The 18,943-nt window shown below is 42.3% G+C and overlaps 1 protein-coding gene and 1 long non-coding RNA gene across 4 annotated transcripts in view; one reads left to right on the top strand and one right to left on the bottom strand.

The window, feature by feature from the left end:
• Positions 1–6,711, bottom strand: part of tbx3a (T-box transcription factor 3a) — an 8,654-nt gene extending 1,943 nt beyond the window's left edge. Inside the window, exons 1-6 of one of the 3 annotated variants that reach the window (XM_024257720.2) lie at positions 4,292–6,711; positions 3,169–3,451; positions 2,893–3,039; positions 1,946–2,022; positions 1,566–1,723; positions 494–1,137 (exon numbers count right to left, since the gene is read on the bottom strand). In XM_024257720.2, coding sequence (XP_024113488.1) covers positions 494–1,137; positions 1,566–1,723; positions 1,946–2,022; positions 2,893–3,039; positions 3,169–3,451; positions 4,292–4,683 — 1,701 coding nt within the window. In that variant the 5' untranslated portion in view covers positions 4,684–6,711. Of the gene's footprint in view, positions 1–493; positions 1,138–1,565; positions 1,724–1,945; positions 2,023–2,892; positions 3,040–3,168 lie in introns of all 3 variants that reach the window. The other 2 variants (XM_024257721.2, XM_036214572.1) reach the window with 2 other exon arrangements.
• An 8,599-nt stretch (positions 6,712–15,310) lies between these two features.
• The window catches only part of LOC112136127, a 33,728-nt gene continuing 30,095 nt past the window's right edge, over positions 15,311–18,943 (top strand). Inside the window, exon 1 of the long non-coding RNA XR_002917283.2 lies at positions 15,311–16,385. This is a non-coding gene — a long non-coding RNA (uncharacterized LOC112136127). The remainder of the gene's footprint in view (positions 16,386–18,943) is intronic.

Below are 18,943 nucleotides of genomic sequence, written 5' to 3'. Positions count from 1 at the left end.
TGCATGCGCGCACTCCAAAGCTTAAAGCATGTTACTTGCTCAAGAATTTGTAATTCAAACGACTTCTGCCATCAAAGTAAACTGCCTCTTAATACCAAAAAGAAAACCGATAAGGTCACATTTATTGACTAATAAAATATTATATTTCTCCCTATAAACCAGGGTGGAATGTTCCAAACTGCGCACCAAAAAAAGCGCAAGGGCGCATATCAAAAGGTTGTTCAACACTTTGAGATGTTGGTTTTTGTACCTCTTAAGTCAGTTTCTTCTGACTTACAAGTAAAAACAACAACAAAAACAAAAATAATTTGGTGTTTGACTGTCAAATGTAAAAGTTTTTATCTGTTTTAACTGTACACGTCCCTATTTTACTTGTTTTAACAAATAACTGTAAAGGTATCCCTGATTATGACGTATCAAATCTGTCACGCAGCTGTCCAATCAGATCTCTCACATTTGCATGAGGTCTCCGACAGAAGTAAACAGGTTTTACCTGTGATGCCAAGACGTGTTGCTGCAGGTGGAAGGGCAGGCCCGGCGTCCCCGTCAGGCTCTGGGGGGGCGATGCCATGCTCGTCGTGTCCATGGTGCTCACCCCTCCCGAGGAGACTGCTGCCAGTAGGGGTCCCATCCCCGCGGCCATGTTTGAGAACGCACCCCCCATGTTGAACTGGCTGGGGTGCAACAGAAACGGGTGCGCGCTGCCAAGGTGATTGAAAAACTGCTGTCCGGTTAAACCTGGCGGAAATCCGAAATTATGCAAGTGGTTGTGGCCCAAGTGCGCGCTGTCCGTCTGCACAGTCAAAGGCATGAAGCTCTCCTTGTTTATTGACCTGCACTCGTCAGGTTTGGACTGGTCCAGGTTAGGGCTCTTCAGGTCTTCTCCAGAGCGCGTGGTGCTGGAGATGACCGTGATGGGGCTCTGCCGTGAGTCTGCCGGGGTTTTCTCAGTTCTCGGGCCGGTTTCACGGATCCTGCCGGCAGAGTCGTTCGTGAGGGCATTGCCCCCCTTCACCGGGCTGGCCTCGTGGTCCTTCCCGTCGTCGGTGGTTGTGGAAATCTTGCTGGAGTCCGGCCCGTCTTTGTTGTGTCCATCCTTGCTCTCGTCATCGCTGTCCTCGTCGCTGTCGCAGAAATCTGGAGAGGGGAGAAGGGGCATCTGTTGGCCTTTCCGATCACCTTTCAAACGTGCAGGGCACTTGTTGCAACGTGCAGGAGCACACTGGTGTCCAATGACACGCAATTAGTCAGCTCAGCAATTAAATTTTATTTTCTCTGGATTCCCACCGACATAAATCGTGTTTAATTCATTTTACTCGACTTAATTTCAGGCACACTGCTCATCTATGACATTATTATGTCTCAAATTAATGACTGGATTCTTTCTTTCTTGTGCTTTTTACGCATTTCAATTAGCATCCAATGCGGGAGACATTCAATTAGTTTCCCTTGATGGTTCGCATCTCAGTTTAAAGAGCATGTCAGAAAATAATAATACAAAAAAATACAATTCTTTTACTGACTTTTTGACATTAGAAAGGAGTTGGAGAAGCCTTCCAGTTTACCTTTCAGGTGTGGGGGACCCACGGTGGAAACAGCAGGGGAGGAGGCCTGGCCGAAGCACTTAAAGGGAGCCTGCTCGCCTGAAGAGTCGTCTGAAGCGCCGTTTTCCTTTTTTTGCTGCTCCTCGTAGGAACGCATGGATTGAAGGGCCAGCTGTTTCCTACAATCCAGAGATCAGGCTGTTAGAAGCGGTGAAAGTCGCAGCTCCGGCTAAATCAGCGCAGGAAATGACCAAACTTTAAGAAAATATCAAAAGTTCAGGTCCACTAAATTATTTGTGTAGTTAAAATTAAATTTTTAAAGGGTACTTGTGAAAGTTTGGGTGCAAGTTTAACTCCCTCGACCCCCCTCTTTTTTTCTCTCTCAAATCCTCATGTCTTACCTCTTCTCTCGTCTCCCATTGCCGGTGTCACGAAATCCTTTAGCAAACGGATTATGATCGATTTTCAGTTGAGTTATCTGAAATAAGAATAAATTATGTATAAAGACACGTAAATGTATAAACACATATATTTTGTGAATTTTAAATCGCGCGAGGAAGTATGTTCCATTTAAGCTGTAAAACCATTTATGTTATAACAATTAAGTACATTAAACAGTCAAGAGAGCACCTCTATTCTGGAAAAAAAACGTTTTTTTAATAAGATAAAAAGAAATATATAACTTTGTTTTAACTGTACAAACGCCCATTTCATCCACTTTAATTCATGTGCGTAATTACGCACGAGCGCAGGTGGCTACGGTGCCATAGTTTCCAACACATTACAGCTGAAATTCTTTCAATTAAATGTATTTAAGGATAAAAGTTTTCACGTTAAATTTCCATTCTCCTTTCCTCTCCTTCCTCTTTTAAACCCATTGCACTCCCCCCTTTTCCCCAGTTTTTTTTTCCTTTTCGTAATTTTGTTCAACCCAAGCCCCCTCAGTTAACACACACACACACATGCAGACACACACATACGCAAAATATCCAGGGGAGGGAGAAAGGAAGCCGGAGCCAATGCCAAATCCCTTCCACGTGATTAAATAAACGGAAGATAACCTGTATAGCATTCCTCAGAATTATTACTTTCCGACCACATGTAGGTTGGCGAATGTGGCACTTCCTTGCAACATCATAGCCCCCCTCTCCCCAACCACCAGCCCCCACATTCTCTACAGTACCAACAGATATGACGTCTTTCATATTTAATGACAACAAAATGGTGCGGAGCATGAAAGAGAGCGCGCGCCTGACAGGAGCGGGGACGCTCCAGCCATGTTTGAGAAAATGTGAAAAATGTTGGAACACACTCCGGCCACCCCCGCTGGGCGATAATCGTTGCTTACCTTGTCATTTTGATAGGCAGTCACGGCGATGAAATCCGTTTCGGGGAAAACATAAGTTCTGAAGGTGCTGTACGGGAGCTTGAGAATATCGTTTGCCCGCACAATGTGAAAGCGAGGCTGATATTTGTGCATGGAGTTAAGAATAGTCTGCAACAGACACATAAAAAGAAGCCCTAATTAGAAAATCAAAGCAAGCGTTACATTTATTTAAAAATACAAATAATACAATAATATAATAATTCAAGAATAATTCGATTATTAGGAAAATTTACATACATTAGTTGAACTTACAAATCCATGCTTGTCGGAGATGTTATTAGTCAGCTTGAGTTTGTGAAAATTAACAACTTTTGACATCCACTGCTCCCCAGTTGCTGGACTGTCCGGGTGAATGTACATCCTCTTTGGCATTTCGGGGTCGGCCTTTCCTGCCACCATCCACCGCGAATTGTGAAACTTGTACCTGCAGTCGTCGGCTGCAACTATATCCATCAAGAGTATATACTTGGCCTTCTTGTCCAGACCAGTGCACCTCACTTTGAAGGGAGGAAACATCCTCCTGCAAAGAAGAAAGGGAGGGAAATAAATTAAATAAGGTTGGAGGAAAAAGTTGGAGGAACTTCAGAAATTAAAAAAAAAAGTTTAGGCTTTGAATTTGCTAGTTCCAAAATTGTGCATTTTTGTGCGTAAATTTACACATTTTAACCATTGTTTTTTTTAGTTTTTTTTTTTTTTTTAGTTTATAGCATTTCCAGCAAAATACGTAAAGACAGATTTTGGCCTCCTAACGCTTTGGAAGTCTTTACACAGCAGCCCCTTTTGCATATTTTCACTGCCATGACGACAAACAACCAAGTCCGAGCTTTACGCACCCACACATGACATTTTAGCACACAGAGCACTGACGCAAAGGCTGAGAGGATTATAAGCAAACCATATTCCTGATATCAGAGAGTGTGTATGGATCCTTAAATCTGAAAGCTAATATGACAGGACGCCGGATTCAAACAACCGCAGCAGCTGCATGCATAATCTCCTGTTTAAATGCGTTTGTTGTCATTAAGGACGTGTTCATAAGCAGGCATGAAAGCCGCCAAATTATCAACAGGTTTTAATCTTCATTGGTTAAGTGTTTTGCTTTACTTAGGTGGTGCGTTGGGGCTTTTATTTAGGAGTAAGCACATGTTTTAAAGATTATACTTTGGTGCCATCTGTGTGGCAATTATGAGAGGTAATTGTCTTAGATTGTGTTAAAAAGGGGGGTGATTAAAATATGAAGGAGAATTGAAATTAAAGCCATGATTTCTGGGGGCACCAAAAAAGTTTTTGATGAGAATACTTTTACTTTTACTTTTTATGTTTTGTTTTTTATGTCAACAAGCAAAGCAGTATATTTCACCTTCCGGATTTTGTGATCACCATCTCGGTGCCCTTCTTGTGGAAAAGTTCCCAGAGCTCCTTGGCTTCCAAGTGAACTTTAGGGTCGTCCTCCACCTCTTCCTCGGGCTCCAGGCTCTTCATGGGCCTCAGGTGGGCGGCTGCAGCCTGGTGTCCCAGCGAGGAGAAGTGGAGGCCGGTCTCCGCGGCTCCCATGAGCTGGTCCATGATCGGCTTCCCCAGCGCGCCCGGCAGAGACAGGGAGCCGTTGGGAGGCAGCGCCAGAGCCGGGAAGAACGGAGGCTGGTGACCCAGCATTGCACTCATGGCAAATTCCGGACCCCGGTGAGGTATAAACGGATGATATGCCATACTTGAGCCCTGTATGACTGGATCTCTCATCAGGAAGTTCATCCAAGTGCAGGCAACAAATGGAGACGATCGTGCGTATGGGTTTCTTGAAGCAGCGAAAGCTTTCAAGAAGAGCAGCAACTTGGAGTGAAAATAAGATTAAAGCAAATAATAAAAAAGTTTGAAAAGAAACCAGAATCCCTCCTTTGGCGCAACAGGAAGAAACATCCAATATTTTTCACAAGTTCTGAAATAGTCCGCTGTTGAGGTTTAGGATGAAAACTTTGAAAAGCAAAAAAGGATCTCCATTAATCTTCAGAGCCGCTTCACTTCGGAGGCTGACACTCATCTGACACCCCTGTGTTGTCGCGCTGGCTTTCGGACATTAGTTGATCTGGACGGACCGGGGTGAGTCACTTAATTGTCCGCGGCGCATTCTTCCTCCTCCGCCGCCGTTCAAAATATCGGCATTCCTGTTAAAAAGCGTTCCTTCTTATTGGCTTCGGTCCTGCTGCGAGTGTTGAAATATTTCGATAGCGCCGCCGAATAATCCTCCCCCCCCTCTCTGCCTTTACGCGCTCCGGACATGCACTCTGATGCGCACACACTCACTCTATCCCTCCTCTCCCTGCCGCGCGCGCACACACTTTTTCAGAGGGAGACGTGTGCAGAGAAGGGAGTCCGGAGAGAGGAAGAGAGAAAGAGGTGGTAAGGTCCCAGCTCCGTGATTTTCCTAGCGCCTCTGTGGCCCATAGGGCTTCATAGTGTATGGATGTGTTGCGTGTTACGAGGAGCAGCGCTCCGTTTGATTGGCTCTTTCACGCTTTCGGACCAATTGTGAGGCGCTGTGGGCGTGGTTTTGACAGGTCGGGCGGAGGGGACAGACTTCAGACTTATAAAAAGGTGTTTGGACACTCGGAAGAGGTTTTTCTTTCTTTCTTTTCTTTTTTTCCCTCTTTACCCCCGTGAAACGCCACCCATCCTCGGTCAGTATCGTGTGAATCTGTCAACAGCGGGGCAGATGCTGCGCTGACGAACAGCACAGCCAAGCCGGGCAGCCGGCTCTCTCCAGCGGGGGAGATGTTGCGCTCTGCTCCGCTGGCTGCCGATCCTCTGGGTGTTTTCAGACTTCCTCTCTTAATTCTCGGTTTATTTAGTCTTCAAATGCGTATTTTCAAATGAAAGCTGGAGAATTTACCAGTTAATGCAGCACCAACAATTAAAAGTTATTGATCCGTGCATGCATAATTCATATTTAGAGTTTGTCCAGATGTTTCTCTTTATTTTTATTTTACTCTAAAGTCTAAAACTTACAACTATTTGTTTGGGGAATATTTAAATTTATTATTTTTTTGTAACAAAAATACATTTATTTAACAAATAACTTCTTTTTCCTTGAGATCTCCAAAAAGCGCACAAGTTTGGAGCAGACGCACAGGAAGATTTTACGCACGAGCCCTTTAGCTGTGATGCGACCATGCGTACAAACTATCTATCAAAACGTTGATGGTTTGAGTCACGCCGATCAATTTTCTTGTTAAATATAGAACAATTTCCCAGCACAAGTGTCTCTGCAGGGAAACATTTTCAGTCTTTTATAAAATGACAGTCAGATGCTGCAGCAATGACCAGGTGTTATTGGCAGAAGAATCAATTTCAACACTTTTTATTTATTTAGCTTAAGCCTCTGTCAAAGTATTTTTTTATTGCTTGTTGTGTTAGATTCCATCTATTGTTTAGAAATGGAGCTACTGAGCTTTTGAAGAAGGCGCCTCCTTGTTTGACGCAGTCAGTCAAGCATCAAAAATTTTGAACTCAGTCACAAATTCACAGGTAAACTAGAGTGTTGTGCCCTGCCAGCCACCGGACAAACATTGACCGTCAATTCTCAGTCTGCTGTCTGTCTTGCCAGAGACCAAAGCATGCTTTCTTGAGTCATTAAGGTGGGTGGTGGATGGGATGGGGTTGGAGTGGGGGGGTTCAGAATCTAGCAAAATGAACTCCTATTCCAAGAGTTTATTTCTTCTGATGTTTTGCCTCTTTTTATATGTGCAACCTGGTCAAAATTCTCTTGACTTTGTTAAAAGGTGTGATGCACTTGTTGCACACATAAAAACATTTATGGGCGTCTGTATTGTTTTGAAGTTTAGGGCTGGAACATGTCAGTTGAAGCCTCGGGGCTCAATCCAGGCCGCAGTGGAGGCATAGCTTCAACAGAATTCACATTTTCCAAGTGTTACAGCTCGACACGTTGTCGATCACGGTCACAGGCAAATGTCGTGCTGCCTTCTGCATACATGGGTGTTGCCATTAAGAATACTCGTCCTTGTGCATGTGCATGCATGTGTGCAGAGGGTAGTGCTCGACACATAGTATAGTATATTCCCCCAGGCGGATGGGATATCTGGCATGTGCTCTGTGATATTGATTTGCAACAGAAAACAAATGCAACACTGTTAAAAAGCTGCTGCGGCATCTTACTGACTGAAAATTTCCCCAAAGCGCCCAACAGCCAAGGCCAGTCCATGATGCATCAGGGCAAAACTTTAGAGGCACTTTTCATTTTGACTTGGTGGAACCTCACAGCCTTCCTTTTGTGTCAGCATGGGGTCAGGTCTGTGTCAATTGCCGGGGCTTATTCTTCTTTAAACACTCGGCCCCATTAGCGGCACATTTCAATTTAGTGGAAGGTGTCATCAAATAGGAAGCAGTGTTGACATTGTCTCAGCCTCCTCAGTGTCTGTGGCCAAGCTGGCTTCATTAGCTAAGCAGTGGAGAGTGGTCAATACACTATATAAACTTTTACAGGGTTAGGGCTCACAGGGACTTGGAAGAGGCTATAAAAAGGTCTGAGCTGACGCGACTGATTGATGAAGCAAACTTTGTCAGCGCTTCCCTTTATGCATCAACAAGGAAGACGCACATCAAAATAAACAGAGGTGGTAAATCTGAAAATTCTTACTATGCAGGGGTGATCTCTGGCTGAAGGGAATGATGACTCATGCTTTTAATCTGACTGATAATTTGAAGCATCGTGCAGTTTACTTGTCCGCACAAGCTGCAGGAGTTAACCGCACTGACATTTCGCTCTTTTGCTAATCTCACAATATCAGTGCTTCGGAAAACAGAGCAGCACTGGGGTCTTCGGTTATGAGGCTTCCATGCTCCGACTGCCACTAACAGCCAGGCGGTGTAGGTTCATTAAGCAAAGCTTCAAAGACATTCCTGGAATTGATCATGGAGCTGCAAGTGATGTAATGTATGCTGTCCTGTTTATTTGCAGATTGTTAATGATAAGCAAGGACAGACTTGGTGGCACCGCTCCTGAATGGAGCAGATTGTCTGGTGAGAGTCATCAGCTCTAACACGACATGATAGGGAGAGGAAACATCGCCAGATTAGTTTATTCAACAAACGCACTGATTCCAAACGCCGCCGTGTCCGCCCTGACGTGAAGCGGACGAAATGTTCAATTGGCAGCGTAATGACTTTGTAAACGCAGGCTTTTCCCCTCATGGGGCTACAACTGATCAGCTGATTCTGTACTCCCCTCCAAAAGAGTGACTACTTTTACAGCACATGAACTAGAAAGACGATAAACTCTCTACCTGTCCACAAAATGTCTCTGTCAGGCATTTTGAGCCAACCCTTGCTCCCATCAATTCTTGTAGCAGCCAGTTATGGCTATTGATGAAATACTATTTTTGTTAATTAGGGGATGTGCTTATTGATGGCGGCGCATTGACTACAGATGTGGGCAAGGAAGCTTTGGTTGCGGTTGTTAATCAGCCGTGAGTCAGGCTCATATCTTTTACCTTATTACCTTGTAGTTAGGAAGGGGTGGATTGAAAGACAAGCTTTCCATGTCTGGTATTTGATGCACAATCTATAGGTAAGAAAATCAATGCTCAGTAGCTCAGAGGAAATGGATGTTGTCAAATGGTTTTAAATGTTTTACTGAATCACATTTGGGTACAAATCAGGAGAAATCTGTTCAAATGTAGGTTTGCATCACATTGTTTGGCTAGAGGCCTGCTAAAAGCTTCGTTAATGGTTCCAATTCACGGAAGAAGGAAGAAAAAAAAAAACCTCGTTATTGCTTGTTTCTGCAGAATAGAGTCCTGACAGCTGCGCTTTGAGAGTACATTGTACACAGCTCCATTAGAACAAACCAGTCCAGTGGCATGCATCACCTGTAGAGCATAATGCGAGGGATTTGTCTGCTCAGCCCCATAAACAGCCGTCAGGCTTTTTCTGTAAGCTACAGGCTGTGTGATCAAGATACTCACTGCAAAAGCCTCAGATGTGGACCATGTGTCAGAGGCATTTAGCTTGCCTTACGTGCCACCACTCGCCGGCATGTGAGATAAGCATCTTTCTGTGTTCCGAGGACGGAGAATTGGTCTGGATCTGGTTTTGCATGCTAAACGGCAAACAATGGCAAATGGGAAACAGAGGGATCCTCTGGTTATTTGTCATCAAGTTAGCGCAGTGTAAACACAGCGCGTTCCTTCACAAGAGCCATCAGTTATTAGAATCAAAATGTCTTGGGGTTTGGACAGTGAGGTGCCCTGATGTGGGTTTCTGCTGTCCGTTTAGCTTCCCCACCGCAGGCATCAAACTCGGTGAAGCTTTGACTACAACCGCACCACGTTAGAAGGTTTAGCCGTCGATTCCAACCTCAAGTCTTGATGCTTTTAAGAAGAGAGTGCTAGAAAGCGGAGGGTTCCTCCAACGAGGGAGTCTCGGACTTAGGGGGTTAGGGCAGCTTCTCTCTGGAGGTTAAGTGGGATAAGTGCGTGGCTCATGTCAACCCCACTACCCCCCAATAGTTTCTGGAAAATTTGCAAAGGGGTCAGATTGGATTACTGTGTTTTGGTATTTACATGGAGACATAAGGCTTTGAAATGGAAAACCATAGGCGGAAAAGCAAGTGCCATGCAGTCTGGAGAGTCTGGTAAAAGAAACCAGCAGTGATTTTCAATGACAGGATGGTTGAATACATGTCTTTTTCATCTGTCTGCACTACAATCAGACATTTTATTAAAGACAATGATGATGGAGGAAACTGGATCAAGTGCAATGTAAACCCTTTAACTAAATCTGTTCTAAAAGACCTGAGATTGACATTTAATAGGAAATAGGGACGTTTTAGGCATATACCATATCCCAGATGGGGTTTTAGCTTCAAGGGAGCTCCTTAAAAGCACTTAAGGAATTTTGCAGCACAGTTATACAAGATAAACTGCAGTACACTCCATCCTAAATGACCTTGTAAAAGCTAACTTAGGTGTGAGTTACCCTGAAGGTAAGCCAGGTTTTCCTGGATTTGTGCCTCAGGTGGTCTGTCATTTTTCCTGTTCAGCTTCATTGCAGACCTGCTGGGATAAGTTTTTCTGGGTTATTTGAAGAGGGATTCTCCAACCACTCCCTGCAGGTGCTGTGTGCAGGCTTGAGCCCCTAATCTGCACCATTCAGTGTGGATTTTGCTGCACCACAACCCACTTTTTTGGGTTTGTTTGTTTTAAATCCTGTGAAGATAAGGGAAAATGACAGGGTGTGCATCTCAGGAATAAACCACACAAAAAAAAAGAAATTAAAAAAAAAGGATTGTTTGGACTTTAAATCTTTTGTGAATTCAATACGTATTTCAAAATAAAATCCGAATTTTCAAAATAAAAATAAAATAAAATTCACAATCAACAAGTGTTGTATTTTGGGGGAACTTTTCTCAACCGGTTGACACCATTCTTCACGGGTGCTGTCGCCCACTTTCCTGCTCTGCTGTCGCCGAAACTTGACCTCCCGTTTCAGGGTGATTTAACGGAGTTGTCAGGCGCGGGAGCAGCACTTTGAAATGCGGCTTGTTCGGGTGGCGGCACAGCTGAGTGCGGTCAGTCCAATCTTTGTAGAAAGCTACTGTATGTAACCTTGTAATTACATGTGAAAACCTCACATAGGGCCTGGCATTGAGGCACTGGGTTGATCTAAAAAAATACGTCTTTATATTTCCAAAATAGCTTTCAGTCATAGTTAAAATAATAAAAAATAAAGTTTTGTTTCAAAAATTGGAAAATGTGCTAACTTAATGTTTAAAATACTAATAAGTTTGCATTTGTATTGCACTGAGTGAGAAATTTACAGGTTAGTCAGGCCCGGATCTCTCAGGCACAACAACAAAAAAATATTTTCGGTCTATAGTTATATCTAAATATCTGACCTCCATCCTATAAACTCAAACCAGCTCAATCACCCATCGTGGATTAAAACTTTCTCCTCTCAGATCTGACTTCAGCGTGACCCGAGTCAGACAGTTTCAGAGCCATTTTTTTCCTTTTTCTTTTCCCCCTTTAACTGCCTGTTTGCCTCTGGTGCTTTTTTCATGTCTAAATTGCCAGTCCTCGGATACTTACGACATTTGAAATATGAGACTGGTCGTATTTAAAGTTAGACAATACACCCAAACCACATGAAAATCAAAATGAGAAGGGATGCGGTTAACGGGGAGGGAGGGAGGGAGTTAGGAGGATGAGGAGGGGGGGCGCTTTCATTTATTGAAGTCACTACAGATGTTTTGCATAAAGACGTTTTTCGGGGTAATGAGAGGGAGTTGTTGAACGTAAACTGAACTTGGTTAAGTTAACTTATAGGCGATTTTTGGGGTAACCGAGGAAACGCGCACGAGGCTGGATTCACGCGACTAAATACATTTTAAAAATCCTTGGAGAAAAATAAAAATTTAAAATATATTTTTTTAGAAACTACTTCACATTTCTATATTTTATTGTGTGATTTTACTGCGCCATAGTGCGCTTTTTACGCATGGGTTTATTTGCGCAAATTCAGAAATGTAGCATTTTATTTGCTAAAACCTGTTGATTCTTACATACACAGATGCTTTTGTAAATATTAAAAACATATAATAAATAATTTAACTCAATTTTTTTCCATCAGCGTCCGTTTTTGTGGGTCCGCGCGCTCAAACTCCAGATTCATCCAAGTGCGCACCCCGAAGACCCAATCTTACCACACAGCCGACCAATTAAAATCCGATTAGGAAGCATCTGAGTTGTCCAGCGCAGGGCAGTGAAAAGCCCGTAACCTTTCCTCGCTGAGGTCATTCACCTAATAAGATCCATTGCCTATAGTGAAGCCGCAGACCTTCACAAATGTTCCTGGCGACCGAGTGTGGCCCCAGAGACCTTTGGCATGCATCGTTGTTTAATTGGTCACTGTATTTAAGAATAAGTTGGGATTCCAGTTAATTAGTGGCGAAGTGAATACGATTGAACATTATATGATTTGCTCCCGCTCCCCGGTTTGTTAGTGCGGATTTGGGGTGGATCAGCTTTTGTGCTTGACAAATGAGAAGTGAGTAGCGTGGTGCCAATGCACAGTGTCGTTTTGTGGACTGGCGACAGTCTCCTTTCATGGGAAAAACTTAAAGGCGGCCCGCGTTATCACAGGACCTCATTATCTCATGTCTGCGACCATCTTTTGAGAACAAGCCCTAATCAAACATGGCACAGACCTACTTTGCAGAACTTTGGTGCACAAAAAAACTCCCCCCTTTCCACCCCTCACTTTCCCCTAAACGCGCGCACACACATTTCTCTCACTTTTTTTAGACCACAATTTCACGCATCCATTAAACACATTTTGCGTCAAGTAATTAATCTGAGATTACTTTAATAATCTGAAACAGGTTTTCACTTGTTGCTTTGGAGTGTTTTATTTTCCAAAAATATACATTATAAAGTTTAAAATTTATTTTTTTATTTGCAATCATCAGATAACTCATGGGTTTCCTCCAAATCAATAGATTATTAAAGGACTGTTAATTGGGCTTGATCACATGATCCATATCTTCCGCGCGCCTCTTGGTGCAAGACAGTGATGACATCCACCCCGCGGGGCTGTGCGCTCTATTTGCACAAGCCCGCAAAACCAGAGAGGAGTTTGTGCGGCCATAAAGCATTTATTTACCTCCAGGTGAGTGCCGCACAGAGTGCAGAGTAAAGATCGCAGGAGAGATTTACACCTGTCTCTCCGCTCAAATGGAGAAGCCTATAGCCTACAGAGATGGCCACTGGAGCCAGCTTGTCTGGGGCCGTGCTAGACAGCCCACCCCCTTTTTTTCCTCCACTGTGGATTAAACAACATCATAAAAAATGACCATCAACGCGCACACTGCAAACAGACCATTCTCCCGGGCGCCTGGCGCGCAAAGCTGTCGTTTAGGCAGCAAAGGACGGGCTGCAGAGTGCTTCCTGCGTCTTGCGTTTTTCCACACACTTCTTTGGACACTTTCCGGGCCATGTAAACACTGAGGAGCGTTTGATGTCGCTGCTGCGGGTTGTGGGAGGCTGCTGATGGACATCTACCAGATAAGGAGCCGCAGCTATTGCGCCACAAGAATGTTTTTTGTTTTTTTTTGAATCTGTGGCTCTTTGAGACCATGGATGCACACTTTTGAAAATGATCTATGGATGACAAACTGCACACAGTCCGTGCACCATGGTTCTTTTCACCCCTGTTTTACCTGTTGCTTATATCTGAACAGGGTTGTCAAGCCTGCAGGCATTTGCAAAACAAATCACACCCTTTACTTGAATTTAGTTCACTTAGTCTGTTTATAGCAGAATCACACCTAATTTATTACATTTATACAGATTTAGTTGATGAAGGTCAGTCAAAAATCTTTTTATTTTTATTAAAAGACTATTTCTTCTATCATACTTCCTCATATATTCAACATATTTTAATATTTAGTAACTGAAACCAATTGTGGTGACAAAAATTACATGAGGATTAAGAGCAACTTGTAAATGTGAAAATATCTTCGAGGAGGCTGTGCTAAATGTGTGTGTGCACGCTTCCTTAATTCCTCTGAAAGCAATTTTAACATTTTTGGTATGTGAACAAGGCAACTCATTTGTGTTTTAATGCATTCAAAGGTCAAACTTTTAGGCACCTTGAAATATGAATCAAGTCTGTTTTTTTAAAGTCACCTGATAAAACTCTGTGATTACAAATCAGAAAAAATGAAATATTTTGTGTTAGATTTTTCATCATCATTTAACTTGTTAAGACCCAAGCTAATATTAGAGCTAAATAGTAAAGCAGGATGGAAATATAACCCAAAATGTGATTTCCACCCATGTGGACAGCAGGTCTCAAGAGGTAAATGAGAAATTTGGGCTAAAATTTAAGTGTGAGGGTATAAAGAACTGAGCATACGCTCGCCCTGCTTCACGGAAGCTGGTTTAAAACTCTCCAGATTTTTCCTGGCCAAGTATTCGGCACAATTTCAGCCTTTGCAGCCACAGACACACTCAGGTTTTTCTTTTCCCCCTTCTCCCAAGCTTTTTTTTTTTTATGCTCAATTTAAACAGCAACCGCACTCGCTGGAACATTAGCCAGTGGTCACTCTGCTGTCCTCAAAGCAGGGAGGGTGTCCAACAGTATAAAAAAAAACTTTCCTTCGACTTCAGAAGAGGAGGACTGTGGAGGTTCTGCTTGATGGCTACAAATTAAAAGCTTTACCAGTCATTTCCTAAAGTTGTCAGCATTCCCTTGCCTGACTTTGCCATAATTATTTTGGATTTTGCATTTTTTTTTTTTTTTGCAAAAATTAGGATGCAAATTCTCCGATCCTTAAATAACCAAATTTTTTAGATGTGTGACAAGATAAAAACTAAGTCCAGAGCTTCTTTTTTGCGACTATTTTTGCCGAAGTGACTCCATTTAGCTGAGGTCACAGCACCAGAAAATATTCGAATTAGATTCAATTTTGAGCAAACAAAACTCTAATTTTAATTCTGCAGAAGATCTTGAATTTAATTTCAAATGATACTATGTGTTCACACTTTACACTGAATTTGATGTTTGGATATTTAAAAGTAGTAAAAAATGTTGTTTGATAATTTTCCAAACCGAATTTTAGTTGGAACAATCGTGAATAAACACAAATTGTTTTGTTTCAACGCCAAAAAATAGAACTTCTGTGATGCAAAGTGTGGTTCAGAGGAAGTTGGAGGAGAAACGCAGATTTGTCTTCGGATTGTTTTATGTTTCATTTTGTCATGGAGCCATTCAGTCATCTTATGCTCTAGCCGGCTCTTCTGGAAAGCTGTGGGACTGGCAGCGTATGTGCAACCTGGAAATGATAAAAGGAAGCCTTGCATCCAGTGAATCCATGAGGGAATACTGAATGGGAGCAGCAGGAGCCAACAGAGAGCGGTGATTTCCAAAATGGCTCTCCTATTGAATGACAATAGCCAGACCTCTATGCCTGTCTCTTTTTCTTTCTCCGTCAGACAACAAAAAAACCTTTAACATAATAGAAAAAAGGCAAGAAAAAATCTAAATGTGATTTGTTTGGATTGGAGGAAATTAGATGCAATTTCAATTTGCCAGCTGATATTTCAATTGTCATCGGAGTAGGAATTTCTTATATTTGTGCATATTTTTTTGACTTTTTTATCATTACTTTGCCAAAAATACTGTTAAGTTATTTTTTTGTTAAAAGTTTAATCTTAGAATGAATACAAATATTTAAAATATTTAGTTTTATGAGATTTTTTTTTAAAAGTAAAATCACATAAAGTTATATTTGTGCAAAAACATTATTCTTTTACCACTGAGTTATTTTCCCTTCATTTTTATTTTGATAGTATTTCTATATAGAATTTGTCTTTTTCATGTTTGGTTCTTGTTTCACACCATGGGCTTGTGCATATTTCTTAAACGTATGGGACTGTAAGACAGCAGCCCTACTTATTCTCTCATCCTTCAAGGAGAGGGAAGATTTTTACAATAAATAATTCACCACTGATAGCCAGACCTAATGCCTACATGAACAAATCTCTCAGTTACAGCCATCCTGGGAGTAAGCCAGTCCATGAGCATACTTAATAAACACATACAGAGCCCGGCGAGCTCTAGTTTCACTGATGTCTTTCCGAGAGGAAAGTATTTGAAGACAGTTGGTGAAACAGCATCCTTTCTGAGGGTGAAGGTTTAGGGGTCAGGTGTGGGTTTTGCTGTAAGACCACGTCATCTCGTTGCTGTTGCCGCTGATCCTCGGGATAGATTTACTGTCTGTTTTACACAGGTCGTAATGTAAGTGTTTCTTCAGCTATATCTGACATTTATGTCTAAAAGATTTTATGATCTTGCACCAAGACAAATGGCATAGAAACCCTACACGCGAAATAGCCAAATGTACAAATAAGCCCGTGTATAAACACAGGTATGTGCCTCATATCTACACGGCAGTTTGGTTGAGCCCGTTATCTTTTCACATTTACGACTGACTCAGTATCAGAGCTTCACATTGACCACATGTGCGCTTCACCCAGAAACATAATCCAGACATGATTCCTCTAACCCTTTTGGCTGAGGTGGCCATATGTGCTCACATGTATTTTTGAAAATATTTTTCACTGAATCTCACATATTAGTAATAATACCCATCCCAGATGCTTCGCATTTTTGCTCTTTTGGGCTGTAAATTAAAGACGCCTTACACACTTTTACGGCATGTCATATTTAATCAAGCACATTGATTATGTGTGCGTTGTTGTTGTTGTTATTTAGCCTGTTTGTGAGTCTGCTGCATGACTCCCCGCATGAAATATTCAAAGTCCAGTGAAAATGGATCTGCTGATCTGAAGTGTGTTTCACTGCCTCTCTCCGACCAGATCCCGGCGGAGCTGCCTCGGAGAAGGATCCCGGTATCACGTGTCAGCTGGATGACAAAGGTAGGGCCCGCATGACCGCCGGCGTTCAAAATCAGTCGGATGCTATTGAGGATGCAAAGGAGCACACTTTACACCGGTCAGACCTGACTGCATGTCACATGGATGATTTGACCAGCTCATGCAAATTCAACAAGGTAATTTTAGCCTCTTTAGTGAAAGCTAATTTGTTTTTTGACAAAATCATCAGTTAAATTTAAGATATGTATTTTTAAAGTATGCTCTCTTGATGGATTTTGTTTGCCTAAAATGACTGCTTTATGATGACATCTGCTAAAGCTGAGTGTAAGATTATCAGTAGGTGAACTGGAGATCAGCTGTCATGACCTCTTCCAATCATAGGCCTCCAGGTCATTTAATCTGTGCTTTGGAGCAGGGAGGCCTGTACAAATGTCATGTAACCCCACCATTAAAGTAACACATACAGCAAAAAAAAAAAAAAAAAAAAAAAAGCTCACAGAAGACGAACATCCTCGTATCCCATTGTGTCCACCTCCCCTTTTTTTTGGCGGTTCCCCTAAATGTCTGCGACACTCCACCTCATCTGCTCAGAGCGGCTCAGCGCTGCGCTCCGACTAAACGAGGAACAATTCGAGGAAACGGGCAACAATCTTAGGCAGGCTCCAGCGGGCTGCCATAAAAAAAGAAGGGGCTGCCTCTCCGGCTTCAACGAGACATCAATGGGGCCGGCGAGGCAGCCGCTGCTGTCTGCCTCTGCACCAGGAAGCAGACCAATTACAAAACATCAGAGAAGAAAAGGAGAAATGGCAAAAAAATAAATAAAAAAAACGTCAATCTGTATGAATGCAAGATTTGTGAGATGTGCATTTCTTCATATCGTCCAGCTTGAAGTACTTGAAAAAGTGGAATGTTTTTACCCTGTGGATTATATTCTAATCTCATTTTAACCCCACACATTCCCTGCAGTCCTTACCTCACTCTCTTAACACCCCTTTAAACAGCCGCCCCGGCAGCAGGAGCAACAGGGGGACTGGTGCAAACACATAGCAGCGGACGAATAAAATCATATTAGGTCTTTGCTGCCACTGCTGGCAGCATATTTAAAGGAGATTCGTACCCTACCAGGCAGGAGGGTGCTCCCATTTTCCCAGGGAGGGGGTGCGGTGAACAACATGAAGGAGAGAACAGTGGAAGAGAAGAAGTGTGGTCCTTAACCGGATCACAGACACCTCTGCCCCTTCTGGCAGGAATGCAGTCAGCCCCAGTGGGAGGAGAGAGGCAGAAGAAAGGAGGAGGAAGAAACAAGCAGACAAAACAGAGGATAAAAAGAAGAAAAAAAAAAAGCCTGCGAGGGAAAGTGCGTGAAGGAGGGAGATGGACGGGCAGAAACGTCCTCCTGCAGCTTAAGAGAGGAAGGAGTGTCTACATATACAAACACAGACAAAAAAACAAACCAATCACCACACTCTGGCTGCGTTGAGAGCACCTCCGCTAGAGCACATAAGAAAACAAACAGAGCATTAGGCTTCTTAAATCCCATTTTAACCACGCTGCTGTGGTTGTCATTACCTCAGGCCGGCTGCTGCCTAATTTGTTGTGTGACGGCTGATAGCTGAAGAGAGATCCAAAGTTACACAATGCAGAGGTGCCAAAATGTTAGACGACTGTTTAAAAGTTTCTCTTTTTGTGAGTTGGTGTCATTCCAATCAGGAAATAAACTTTTATTTTAAACACTTAAACTGTCAACAGCTTTCTTTTGAAACTTTAGCCCAAGTTAAACAAACACAATAAACCAGAGTGATGGGGTAATTGGTAATAATCCCTCGACTAAAGATGTTAGTTTGTGTTTTTTATGTTATAGCCTTAAATTGGGGAAAGAAACATTTATTCTTAATCCTTGTGACGATTTTTTTTTCATGGAATTCCTGCAGGATAGCTGCGAGTGCTTTGAGTGCCAAGGGGAGATTGAGGATCAGGGGTTCATTTACAGTTCAGGCAGGAGCAATTCATTTGATCTTTACATTTTCATCTGCCCTCTGTGATTTCTTCTCTCCTTCAGCTGTTGCAGTTTTTTCTGCTCCCCTAATGAAATGCTATCCTGGCGACTGCTCACAGTTATGCCTTTGCTCTTGGACACATGTTCTGCACACTGTGTTTAATTCATAGTTATTCAAGATTACTCTGGCTTATTTTCTGTATTCGGTCTCTTGTATCGATTTCTAATTACTCCAAAAAGCGTCACGTGAATAGGCTTAGCTCTGCTGCAATATGATCACTTCATACAGTCAAAGATTTAATCTCTTCCAAGCAGGATGACACCAGAGCAGCCAGTTATTTACCTTGTCAATAATTTTTTGTAGTGAGCTTTGCACAAATTAAGCAGAAGTGCTATGAACAAAATATTCGATTAAACAGAGAGAGACGCAGGTATTTGTTTATAATTTATTAATTTGATTGCTACAAATTCAAACACATATTATGGAATTTCGTAATTTTTTATTAGTCTTTTTATAAACATAATTTTTTTCCTTAGCTGAATCAATAATGTTTCCTTTGATTACTGTTAAGATTTACCTGGTTTATTATTATGTTTTAATTTC

The sequence above is a fragment of the Oryzias melastigma genome, linkage group LG12, assembly GCF_002922805.2.
Source record: "Oryzias melastigma strain HK-1 linkage group LG12, ASM292280v2, whole genome shotgun sequence".
Taxonomy (NCBI): Eukaryota; Metazoa; Chordata; class Actinopteri; order Beloniformes; family Adrianichthyidae; genus Oryzias; species Oryzias melastigma.
Note: the sequence above shows the minus strand (reverse complement) of the source record. Positions and strands in the feature narration are given on the sequence as shown.